The sequence below is a fragment of the Euprymna scolopes genome, chromosome 25, assembly GCF_053919585.1.
Source record: "Euprymna scolopes isolate OS-2025 chromosome 25, ASM5391958v1, whole genome shotgun sequence".
Taxonomy (NCBI): Eukaryota; Metazoa; Mollusca; class Cephalopoda; order Sepiida; family Sepiolidae; genus Euprymna; species Euprymna scolopes.
This window is the reverse complement of record NC_136506.1, coordinates 65,966,956-65,979,903: the sequence shown is the minus strand read 5'-3', so window position 1 is coordinate 65,979,903 and position 12,948 is coordinate 65,966,956. Positions and strand designations below refer to the sequence as shown.

Sequence of the window (12,948 nt, the reverse complement as noted above, 5' to 3'; positions counted from 1 at the left end):
AAGGTTTAGTATATCCTGTATAATTATTGCTTTTTTTGTAGAGTTTATAATTAAGGTGCATTTGATTTTTCAAATATGAGTGGTAAATGTAGTTTTTTTGTGTTGGGGTTTATATATATATATATATATATATATATATATTTTTTTTTTTTTTTTCCCCCCCATACATGGATTTTATATCTAAGTTTATTTTTTGGTTGACTATTGGGGGAATTGTTATTAGCTTGTTTTATATTGGATTTTTCTTATAAAAAAATGTTCTGGATGAGGATATAGTGTGCACAATGGACAAGGTTTTTTTATTAAGATTATTTTAGATTTTTGTCAGCATTCACTGTGATAGTTAAGGTGGATAGGGTTATGTGTAGGATTTTTTAAATGTGAATATCCTATATTGCATAGGGTTTATTAGTACATCTAGAAAGAGTATTTTATTGTTTACATTTAATCCATGTGTAAATATAAGGATGGAGTTTCTAGGGAAGAAGTCGGAACTATATTACACCAGTCACCTCAGACACTTAATTCAGAAAAGTCTAAAATATGAAAACTCTGTGGTTTTTAATCCAACCTGTATAAATAATGACTGGCTGCCCCAACTCTCTCGAGATATATACTAACAGGTTATTTGGCATTATTATTTTTGGCAAATACTTTCACCTCCCCACCATATACATGACAGCAGCTTCTATGAAGTCATAGCATATATATATATATATGCTATGACATCATTATGAACAAACAGACAGGAACATGGATTTATTATGATAGATATACACACAGAAGATTATTCCTATCTCCCTATATAAGAAAATTTTTTTAACTAAATTCACATTGGCTTTGAACAAATAACATACAGAGCACATGCATATATATACACATGAAAATAAATTTGAGTGTGCATGTATGCATGAAAACAAAAGCATATATAAATGAACCCACCTACATAAACCAGAACAGATAAACTGATCTAAATACACACCACACACAGAGATGACAAGAAAAAATAAACAACCCGTCATAAGATATATTCACTAATTCTAAACACTAATTATATGTAAAAAAAAAAAAAAAAACTGTTCAAATAACTTGAATAAACTCAACATGCTCGAAAATGAACCAATGACTTAAAAAGAACACATGCATTTTCAAAGAGAAGAGAGCATGTGCAAAACACATGTTACATAGAAATTTAAACATCAAACTTTAAAACAATTTACATATCAAATTCTTAAAAATGAATGTTAGTAAACTCCCTTCTTTAAATATACACTTTTCTCTCGGAACCTCACTCCTATCTACTTATCTATATATTATATTCAGGGTGATCCAAAAGTAGCTAGACAGTATGTGGAAGCGGTTTATGTATAAAGTTACATTACTACAATTGTGTTTGTAGTAATTTTTTTTTCAACAAGATGTGGCCCTCAGATCCATGAGTGTTGTAAAACATTTCCTAAGAAATGAATAGGATGAAAAGGTCAAGCTAACTGGACTTGATTCCGATGGATTTTTTCTTTTGGTGAGTACTCAAGGACAAAGGTCATAATTGAAATCTAAGTGTGATTTGAAAAATTACACAAGAGATGGATTTCAAGAAATTAATACCCAAACTTGTACAAAATTGATCGCAGCATAAAAGGCAAATTCAAAGCTATGTAAATTGTGATGAAAAACAGTTTGAAAACTTGCATTGATAAAATTGAAGGGCTTTTACATTACTGTTCACAACTTTTACTTCGTCCCAAGAGGGTAGATGCTTTCCTTTTTCCCTCCATATGTAGTCAGCCATATCAGACTTTATCTATAATCTCTCCATGTATTATGGCTTTTCGATGTTCTACTAACCTTGCTTTGAGTGGGTAACATGTTTCACCTTGTGAAAATAGCACTTAAGATGAGAATCATAACCCGAAAAATGAAAATACGGAATCAATCCTCACCTCAAAAACTTAGAAACATATCATTTTATGTTAAAATATATTGCATTCAGTGTCCAAAAAGCTAGAATGGCTCGGAAATGGAGGTGGGGATTATGTTCTATTTATATAAGGAACTGATCCTCCAATCTAAACGCTGTTTTACCTTTTCTTTTTTCTGTCAAGTTTTTCAGAGTGTTCACACACAATCGTTAAAACATTTCATTTTTTTTTGTTTTTTCAGGATCAGCAGAGAGTGTTAATTCTACAAAATTTCTAGAAAGTTTTTTATGTTGATTTTTTAATTATCAACTCTTCATTTAACTTGTCTCTTCCACATTGGCTATGGCGGCACAAAGGTGAATTTCTACATACTGACATTATATTGGAATATTTTCAATTATTTGAAATATGCTAACATTACTTTCGATTACAGAAACAAAGTCTTATCTAATATAAATGTTTATTTTGTTTATCTCTTAGATATGTAGTCATGCAGTATTTGCCCCCTTCATTCACTAAATGCAAAATCAATAGAACAGTAAAAAATATATTTTTATACAAAGTGTTCACAATATTTGTTCACAATTTTCATTTAATTTTATGCATATTCTTTTTACTTTTACTTTCGTTGTCTTGTTTACATGAAAACAAACTATATATATACCCCCCCTTCCAGAATTGAAAATGGTTTGATTGGTTGATTAGTAGCCTATAACCATACACAACGATTATTTAAGGTTGAATCCAGTCATTTTCGTAAAAAAAATTTATGTTTCAAGTTTTTATATCTTCAGATAATAATTCATGGTGTTTGGTTTGGTTGTTTTGTAGATGACACTATTTTCAATTCTGGCTTTACAGAACATGATTGAGTTTTGCAAAGGGAAATGAAAAAGAACGACAACATCAATGTTTGGTACATTTTAGGCAGGAAATTGGTATCTTCTGACAGCCTGATCTGGTAACACTAGCAATTATGGACAAGGTTAAATCTCCATACTTGTGGAAAGGGATAGATTTCTCTTTGGAAGTCATACCAGGAGGAAAAATAAGAGGTCAAACTTCCTCAGCATAAGCAGGAAGATGTAATTAAAGGTCAGAAAAGAAAGTTCAAGATTTGACCACAAGGCAACATCAGAGAAAAAAAACATAATAGACAATTTGACAGCATCAGAATGCTGGAGTTAGTCACCGAAGTTCAGATCATCAACAATAAACTTAACGAGTTGATGCATGTCTTTGCAAGAAAAAAAGTAAAATAAAAGTTTATTAGGTTGATGGTGCATGAGGACATCTTCATGCAAGATAAAGAACAATTTCTGTCCAAGGCGATGCAAGTGACTGAAGCATGCAAAGAAGCTGATCGACAAGTTGAAATATCCATTGGATAGGCCAGACATACTGTGGTTGTTCTTTAATGAGAAAAATTTTTGCCAAAATACAATTAACTTCTAGAACAAGTACTCACTGCTGCATCTAAAGATGTACTCAGAGTGATGTAGTATTCTGAGCGAAGTAGTGAAGCCCTTGATCAACCAGGTAGTAAGAGATAGTCGGTACATGTGACAGCAAGACTATTCTCTGCCATACCAGCCAAACTTGGCTGTCAGAGAACTTTGTCAGCCACACTTCATCTAACCCTCCAGTTTACATAACAACTCTCAACTTCTTTGTATAGGACATGGTGAAACAAATATCAACAGATCAAGCTGCACTCCAAAGGACGAGTTAAAACTATTATCACTTGAACTATAGTTTAATGAATAAGTCATAAAAAAAAAAAAGATTTTTTTTTTTTTCTAATTCATAACGGATTCAAAATCCTTCCTCAGAAAAAGAGTTTTCTTTTTTTCTCTAAAAACTTCATCTTTGTGTTGTGTTATCTAGGTTATGCTGGGTGGTGATACACATAGAACTCTAGTTTCCTTCTTATTTTAAATATTTATTAAGCCAGAAAGGCACACATTTGCCAAATATGAAATTAAAAATGTTTCAGGCAGTAGAAGTATCTTGAAAAATTAAAAATATAGAATAAACAGAAACTATTGTTTTAAAAGCAGGTTTTTAGATGCAAATTAATAATAAAAAAAAAAGAATTTTTTTTTTGCATCTAAAAGGGTGTTTTTAAAACAGTTTGTTTATTCTATATTTTTAAGTTTTCAAGATGCTTCTCCTGGCTGACACATTTTCAACTTCATAATTTCTTAACTTTGGTATTGGTAGTTGTTTTTACAAGAATTACAAAGTCATAGGATTTTACAAATTTGAGAATACATTGTGGTTAAATAAAATTCAAAATCGAACCCTTTTATTTTAAAACCTTCCTTCTATTGTCCTCTTTTCTCGCATTTTTAATTATTTACATCATTTTATTAGAAAGTTAAAAAGATTCTAAAGTCATAAATAATACATTGCGATGTCATAATAAACCCTGTCTCTAAATTATTTAGATCATTTCATTATTCTTACATGTGTCACCATTAAAATTAAAACTGCAGCTGAAATCTTACTTCAAATCTTTCCCTTTTCATATGATTAAACCAACTTTCACATTACTTTATGATTCGGCCGCTGATTTTGCAGTAGTTGAGAAGTGGGCTGAACTATCTGGAATAATGAATAAGCATAGCAAGAGACTTATGAAAATAAAAACTGAAACACCATCTAGAAAGCAGAACCAATATTTCAGTAAATATAAATCCTGGATTCTCATCTGAATCGACTGCAATATTAATTTTGCCTCATGTGTTTCCCCCTCTTTCAGTTATTACATCATTCCATTTCTTCCACGTGTTGTCAATAAAATTAAGGTTGCAAGTGAAATCATTGATTATATGATGCACATCTTATTGACACTTAATTTTTAAATACAACCTCAGTCATATTCAACAGCTGTTTTTTTCTTGTTATAACAAAAACTATATGACATGGACTAAAAGAGAAAACTAATTTCTATATTGTAGCAGGCATCTAAGCTCAAAGCTTATTCCTACATTCTTACTATAATTAAAACAAAAGTATTATTGAATAGTATAATTGAAAGGAAAGATAATATATGCATTATACCACAACAAAAATGTAAGACTTCTTTTTCTTCATTTAAAGTGTCTTATGACATAAGATGCGAGTTACACATTGACTATGGCTGCACAAATTGATTCTCTCCATGAAATTCTATCGTTTACATTAGTTTTAATGTGTCATTGTTTGACGTCATCTGTGATTTACCTTTTTCTTGATTATCCTCAATTCAGATGTGTGTACATCTTTAAGACTCCTATTACATATTTCTTGCTGTGTAACACATTACGCATTAATTGTATCATTTCTTGCCATGCAACACATATCCTTAACTTACACCTGGCAGATTTCACTTCCATACATCATCGAACTGATATGACTAAAAGACTCTTTTCTTAACCGACAATGCTAACACTACTGGTTAGTTATACAAGTTCCCAGAATATACGCCATCCACTTGACCCTTGTAATCATCACACAAGCACCAGCTCCTTGTGCTCCAATGTTATCACAAAGGTAACAAAGTTTCTCAACAACCTCAAGAGCTTCGTCATCCAAACATACTTTCTACAGATCAAAAGTTCTCATCCATCTCCATTATCTTATCCCAATCTACCTGTAACACTGAAATTCACACTGCATTTCTACAAAAACAAATCGACAGACTAACAAGACATTACAAATATTTACTAGAAAATGGGGAGGGGAGGGGGCTATTGCATGACTTACCTTCATCTTCAGACTTCCGCAGTTGCTTTATTGTCTTAGCAGCATCATTTTTTTTCATGATATCAATTGTAACAGGCAACGTGTGATAAACTCGTAGAATCTCCATGAGTAAAGGAGTATTTTCCGATTGACGGGCATCATGCAACCAATCGTTCATGATATCCCAGCCTCCATTCGTTAGAAACCTAGGCAAAGAAAAACACAAAATAAGTCATGTTGCAACAGATTTTAGATATACTTACTCAGCATTCTGCAGGTGGAAATATTACCACGTGGAGAGCTTAGAGAAATATAATTAAAAACAAAATCCTGTTTATCATTTTTTAATATTATTTTCATTTTCCATCTTCCTGCCTTATGCTTGAAATTAGATGTTTTGTGAATGCCTTCAACTTTTCCTATCTTATGATGTTGCTTGTATCGCCTACTAAGATCAGGTTGTCATTAACTGACCCCTGCCCACATACCGTAAGCGATCACATACACTTAAAAATTGGATTTAATTTTCTTTTATTTGAATAAATATTTAATTAAAAAAAAATAACTATATTAATACAAAGTTATGGTAATTAAGGTGTGACTTCACGCTCCCCAAAGCTCCTAAATTAAGGCTTCACTAGGAAGGACGGATTTGAGAGAAAGGTTAAAGACCTGTCCAAAGATAAAAATTTATCTCCAAATTAATCTAATAGCTGTCGAACACATGCTAGCATGTAAGGTGGACGTTAAGCCACAAATGAACATACAGATTGAATTTTTAGATGTATTGAAGTATCTCTACAAACTAAGAGTTAATGGGTTAGTAAATATAGAACAGTTGAGGTATCAAGGTCAGTTGGAAGGGGAAGGCCAAGGTAAACATGAAAGGAAGAGATAAGGATGGACTAGAGAAAAAGGATAAATAAAAACCTGGCCAGTGCTAGATTAGTTTGGAAGTCAGTCAATTTCGAAAAGGAATCCAACACATGCAAGTATGTAAAACTAAATATGATAATGATCACTGGATGCACTTTCATATATATATATATATATATATATATATATATATATAAAGAATTGCCCCCCCCTCCGCTCCCCATTTAAAAACAGAAGAAATCAATAACTTCAGCATAATTTTGTTTTATGTACACTCTTAAGTTTACAATGGTATGAATTCCAAAAATAAAGGAAATAAACATACATAAGAAAATGTTTGTAAAACAAAATATAAAATAAATATTAAAAAATAAAAGGGAAATAGAATCAGTTACATTTTAATTGTTGCCATTAAATCAGAAAGTAACCAATATCCGAGAACTTTCCTTACTTTAAAAAAGCTTTTCAATAAACAAAAATAAGTGAATATTGTGTGCAAAAAGGCAGTTCAGGATTTGAATGATAAATATGTTTGTACTAACCAATCATAAGTCACACAATTAATGAAGAAAAAAACTTAGACATTTTAATTTATTCTTGCTAAATGGATGGAAGCAGATCAAATTCATGAATAACTGCGTCAGTTTGAAAAATCCATCTTCCAAACTAACCTGTCAAAAGAAAGGACATAATGACATTCTTCCCAGGTGACAACCAATCCAGATAAAAGTTGACTTTGTTTTAATGACAACTAAGGTATCACTCTACATTGTAGAGAGATAGAATCCAGTTTTAACACTTTGGTTAGTGTAAATTACAAAAACAAGATCAGGTAAAAAAAAAACACTGGAAAGAATATAAGAAAGTTAAACTCTTTCTCATTGTATGCAACTAAATTTGTCAAAGATAAGATTTTTAGGATTTATAAGCTGCATTTACACAGCACTTCCTGAGCTTAGATAAAATAATCCATGTTTACATTAAATTTTTTTTTTTTTTTTTTTTTTTTAGATGAGGGTTGATAATTTTTCTTATTTGAACTATTATTTTTCATCTTGTTATTTTCAGATTTTGGGTGATGTGACTTATGACTCAGGAACCTAAACAAAATTTCTATTTACTCAACGAGGGTAGATTGTTCTCATTCCGTCAACCATAACCGGGTAAAAACGTTAATTATTTGAACCCATGGTATAACAACAAACTATATTGGCTAACAATCAGTTCTAAGTGACAGTCTTCTGGAGTTTGAAGGTTCAATCTTTACAACAGATTAACATAAAATAATTGAAGCTTCTACTCTTATGGCTGATGAAACAATCTACCCTCACGAAACAAAGAGGTCAGTCCAAAATTTTGTATAGATTCTCAAGTTCAAAAATATGCACTTTGGCAAATATACATTGCCAGAGATGTAATAAATAAATATAAATAAAATAACCAAGATAAGAATACTAGTCTGAATAATCCAAAAAATAAACACAAGATCATGTCCAATAGTTTTATTAAAGACTTTATTGCTGCTCCAGTAGACACAGTTTATTATGAATCAATTATTAAATCATTTATCAAGGAACTGAATTACTCATTGCTTTCCTTTTATATTGACAAACATTTTAGTTTTCTTCATTTGTTCAATTTTATTTTCTTTTAAAACTTCCATTCAATGCCCTTGAAATTTCTTTAAAAATCATATCAGTTGCCTTACAAATGGAGAAGCATTAGCTACTTATCTGCAACAATAATCACTGTGTACTGTTTACTTGTGCAACCAGACACTAGCCAGCGATACCAGATTGATTTCAGATATCAAATGTATTTTAGAATTTTAAAACAAATCAGATTTATTTTTGTTAAATTTATTTTCCTTAAATTTAAATCAATTGTTGTCTATGCTTGACCCAATCACCAAATCCTGTTTTCACCTCACTTCATTTATTTAGAATATTACAATTGTTTAATTCGGTGCATATAAAAAAAAAATTAAAAAAAAAAAAAAAAAAGAGTTCACTATAAGCAGACTATTTATATTTACTTGCATCTCCAAGATGCACAGAATACTTCATTGTTGAAAATGGAAAAAAAAATTCATATCTAAACAAAAAATTATCACTTTAGAGTGGTTGAGGGTTTGATGGGAGCAAATTTTAAAGGTTTTGCTGAAGAAAAATCATTTTTTAATAAACTCAAAGTCTACTAAAAAAAACAAAAACAGAAAAAACAATTTTTACAATTTTGCTTTATTGCCCCAACAACAAGAATCAGCAATTCAAAGGACTGCCAAAATTGTGGAAACTTTCAAAGTTTTGACCTGAGCAAAGGGTAGTGATTCAAAGACTTCACCTTATATCACCTGTTTGTGCTTTAAAATGATCATCCTGGTCTCAAATTTAAGGATTTTAAACTGCAAAAATAGCATTATAAAGCTATAGGTATTATTAACATGTATGCTAATTTAATTCTTAGTTTGGCTTCCAGTCTTTATTATTGCAACATTTTTCAGGTGAGTAGTCAAATTCAAAAGGTCATAATTGTTTTTAAGAAAAAGAATTTTTTTTTTGTTGCATTGTTTCACATTGGACATCTAGTTTTAAAACCTGCATCATTTAACCATATTTGATGATATCAGATTTTAATTTATCCCTCCCCCCCATCATCTGATGGTTGGACGCGAGTTAAAATGATATGTCACTATTACTGAATGACACGTACATTGTGCTCATGATAAAGGCAGAGTCGTGTCAATTTGTTTTGATTAGCACTTTCTAAATGCTATAATTAGCAGTAGTGGTTCTAGGTACAGATAATGAAGTTGCTATGCAGAGTTCAAGATCCAGCTAAGAAAATTATGTTCATTTTATAGTTATTCTTAAGAAATATAAGATTCTTCTAATTCTTTCTAGATATAAGTTAAATAGCATTAATCTGCTTTGTTTTAATATGGTGGGAGAGGGACGAGCTCTCCATCAGGTTCAACTGCCTAAAATGTCATTGCATGGCAACAAACCATTAAATCCACAAAATGTTTTTTCCCCATTATTTTTCTAAAATGAAAAACTCAATAGAATTCTCAATTTTAAGTAGATTAAAAAACAAAACAAGTCAAACATTTCATAGAATTTTGTGAGTTTTGGATTTTACTAAACTACTTTTCAAAAGTTTTCTTTTAAGTTGAAAAACCTTATATTAGGAATAAGTTGTCATAGACAAACTCCCATTGTCTATAAAACGCTCCTCAAGGCAAGCATTTACAGTTAAGTCTAGTTCCACACCTGAAAGGGTGAAGGCAGGTGACCTGAAAACTGCTTTGCATAGACTGAACTCATCAGTGGAAACACAGCTGATTTAAGATAAGGAAACTGATTTTAAACCTAATCATCAAGTCAATTATGAAGAAAAGCCAGCATGCTGCCAATTCCTGTTTCAGCACTGGAAGCAAGTGTATTGACGTTCACCTTTCCAATGGAGTATTCCAGTGATGTGGAGAGAGGAGTCTGCTGTATGAGTAACAGCTCATTTGTGCATCTTCAGTCTCCAAGACTGAAGAATACTAATAATAATAATAAAAAAAAAAACAGGTCTATATAATCAAAATGATTGTTGATATTCATTTTGATGATTTTCACAAAAACATAAAAAACTGCATCTATTTTTTACTCAAAATTGAGGATCGGGTCATACTTTTCCTAATGAAATTTTAGTTCAGATTGCTCAATGACCACAATAAACCATAAAATGAAAAACATTTATTAAAAGAAAATGAAATATAGATATTTCAATGAAATTTAATATTGAGAATATTTGGCATGCAGCCATCAACTTCTGACCGGCCTGTGTGAAACAGATGCAGGTAATATAACTGCATCACATTATAAAATGCTAGTTTTATAATGACTAGAATTGTAAACTTTCCAAACTGTTTTTGTTAATATTTAGCAATATATTCTACATGTTTTAAAACAATACATCAGATAGGAACAAGTTCAATATATTGATTTGATTATTAATAACAATCAGAATTTTTAATAAGCCCGCACTCGAAAAATCAATTACCCACTTTTTATTTAAGAAAACTAAAATTTTTATATAATGAAATCAAATTTTATTTAAAATAGTTGGACTAAAATCAAAATAAGTCTACGCATTGATTTTTGTATTAGAAAGGAAGAAAAAATTTGCTTACTTTTCTAAAACGTCTTGTCCATCGGTTGATTTTAAGACATTCACATAAATACATTTGCTAACCATTTTATTTGCATCTCTCATCAAACTGAAAAGAAAAAGGGAAATTTAAGTTTATAAATATACGATATAAATATAGCTTCATTTTGATAAAAAAAAAAAGTACAAAACGAAACGACATTGTTTTCTTCTCAAACCATTGTCCTCACCAACGAAATTTATATTTCAATAAGATTTGGCCACCTTGAGCAGATATTGTACGGTTTTCATTTTTTAAAAATATCTTCAATCTTATTCTGTTTTTTAATTATGTTGTTATTTTTATTTTTAATATTGTAAAAAAAAATTATTTTAAAAGTTAAATTTAATTATTACATTTTTTGTCCATTATATCATTACTTTAACCAAGTTTTATAATACTAATTGTTGTTAAGGTAATGTATAAAATGATTGGATGTAAATAAGCTACCAAAATATTCGATATTTTAACGAGGATTTGCTAAGAATTTTAAAACAAATTAAAATAACTTCCTATTCTTTTCAAATTTCTAAGAGTCACAAAGTAATTGTTTTTATTTAAACTATTAACACAGGATTAAAATAGCCAAAGCTAAATGCATTGTGGCAAATTTAATTTAGTAAATTGATTTTAAAACTTTATGGTATTGTATTTTTGATTTAAATAATTGCAAATAAGATGTATAAATCACAGACACATAAGAGGTCACACAATTTTACTAATATGGAGATAACGCTTCAATTGTGTATATCAACATTTCTTAAATATTTAAATCCAATTCTTTTTTAATTGAAGTACAAACATCAACCTACAAAAGATAAATGATGATCATATTCACACAAAGAAAAAAATATTACATAAATGGACATTAAACATGAAGAAGGCCAAAGAACACATCAGCTGAAATGAAGTAGAAATATTATTGCTGACAGGGACAATAATCTGACAAAAACAATATAAATAAATATCCCCTCCTCCCCCAATATTTTAGGTTTAGTCATCTTTTATTTTACCAGCCCATTTGCAATAACAGTTAATATTTAATTATCGGGACATTGAGGTCGATGGTCATACCACAGATGAAAGAAAGAAAAAAAAAAAAAAGTTATTCAGCATTTCAAGTATGGATCAAGGGTAAGTGTAGTACCCCAGAAAAAAAGAGGTGCTATCTTCTACATGTTGGTGAGGAGACAAATAAAACAGGAGCTTTTGAATCAACCTACTTATGTTTACTTCATGTTAAAATTATGTAAACAAAAAATGTAGGATGAATAATCACAAAATATAAAAGACAAATCACAAATGTTTTTTTTTTGTTTTTTTACTAATGAGTCACCACTTTCCAAGGTTAAATATCACACAAAGATAATGAGCTGGATGGGTTGTCAGTTGAATGATGAGCGTTATAAAGAGGATTGAAAATAATGGATAGAAGGAATAAAATTTAATAACTTATAAGACCATTTCATAAATATTTGTTGACATTGGATATGAAAATAATCATGTAGTAACCCTTGAGAAAGCAATTTTGTGGCAAGATGTTCAACAAATGGCAAGTTACTGGAAATAAATTTTGAGGTTTGTATTACTGTACACATAGATTTGAAAAAGTTGTCAAAAAACAAGTATATAACAAGTAAATATTATCAAAGGCAAGATAAGTTACTTTTCTATCTAACTGGATAATTTTCTAGTGTTTTTATTTGATGTAACATGTTTATTCAGCTCGAAAAACATACAGTGTTTACCGATGTATTGAAAAATACAAAAAATAAAAATACGAAATAAAAATTGCGGCTGACTCTCTCTTTGACATGGTAAGTTTGGGAAAAGGAGTTAAACATAAAAAAACTAGACAAAATACTGTTAGAAACTCACTCAATATGTTACCGTGACATAGGCTGACATATATTCGGTTAACAGTATTTTGTATATTTTTTTATTTTTAACTCCTTTTCCCAAATTTACCATGTCAAAAAGAGAGTTTGGCGCCATTATTAATTTTCCAGTACATCAGTAAATGTCGATATTATTTGTGTGTGACTTTCACAAAACTGTTTCAGAAAATTCCTTATTTATTGTGGTTATATTTTACAACTGGTAACCATTAATCAGAAGTAAATTTTCCAGGGCATTCATTATAAAACACAAACAGCTGATGTAAGTGTAAACAAATAGAACTTGATTTTAATTCATTTTATTAAAAATAATTTTTTAGAC

The 12,948-nt window shown here is 30.0% G+C and overlaps 1 protein-coding gene across 6 annotated transcripts in view; it reads right to left on the bottom strand.

Annotated features, from left to right (window-relative positions):
- LOC145247409 (serine/threonine-protein phosphatase 1 regulatory subunit 10-like) overlaps positions 1-12,948 on the bottom strand; it is a 138,307-nt gene that overhangs the window by 69,245 nt on the left and 56,114 nt on the right. For all 6 annotated transcript variants that reach the window (XM_080109116.1, XM_080109120.1, XM_080109118.1 and 3 more), the window contains 2 exons: positions 10,711-10,797; positions 5,673-5,857 (listed from right to left, as the gene is read on the bottom strand). In XM_080109116.1, the coding sequence (XP_079965242.1) occupies positions 5,673-5,857; positions 10,711-10,797 (272 nt within the window). The remainder of the gene's footprint in view (positions 1-5,672; positions 5,858-10,710; positions 10,798-12,948) is intronic.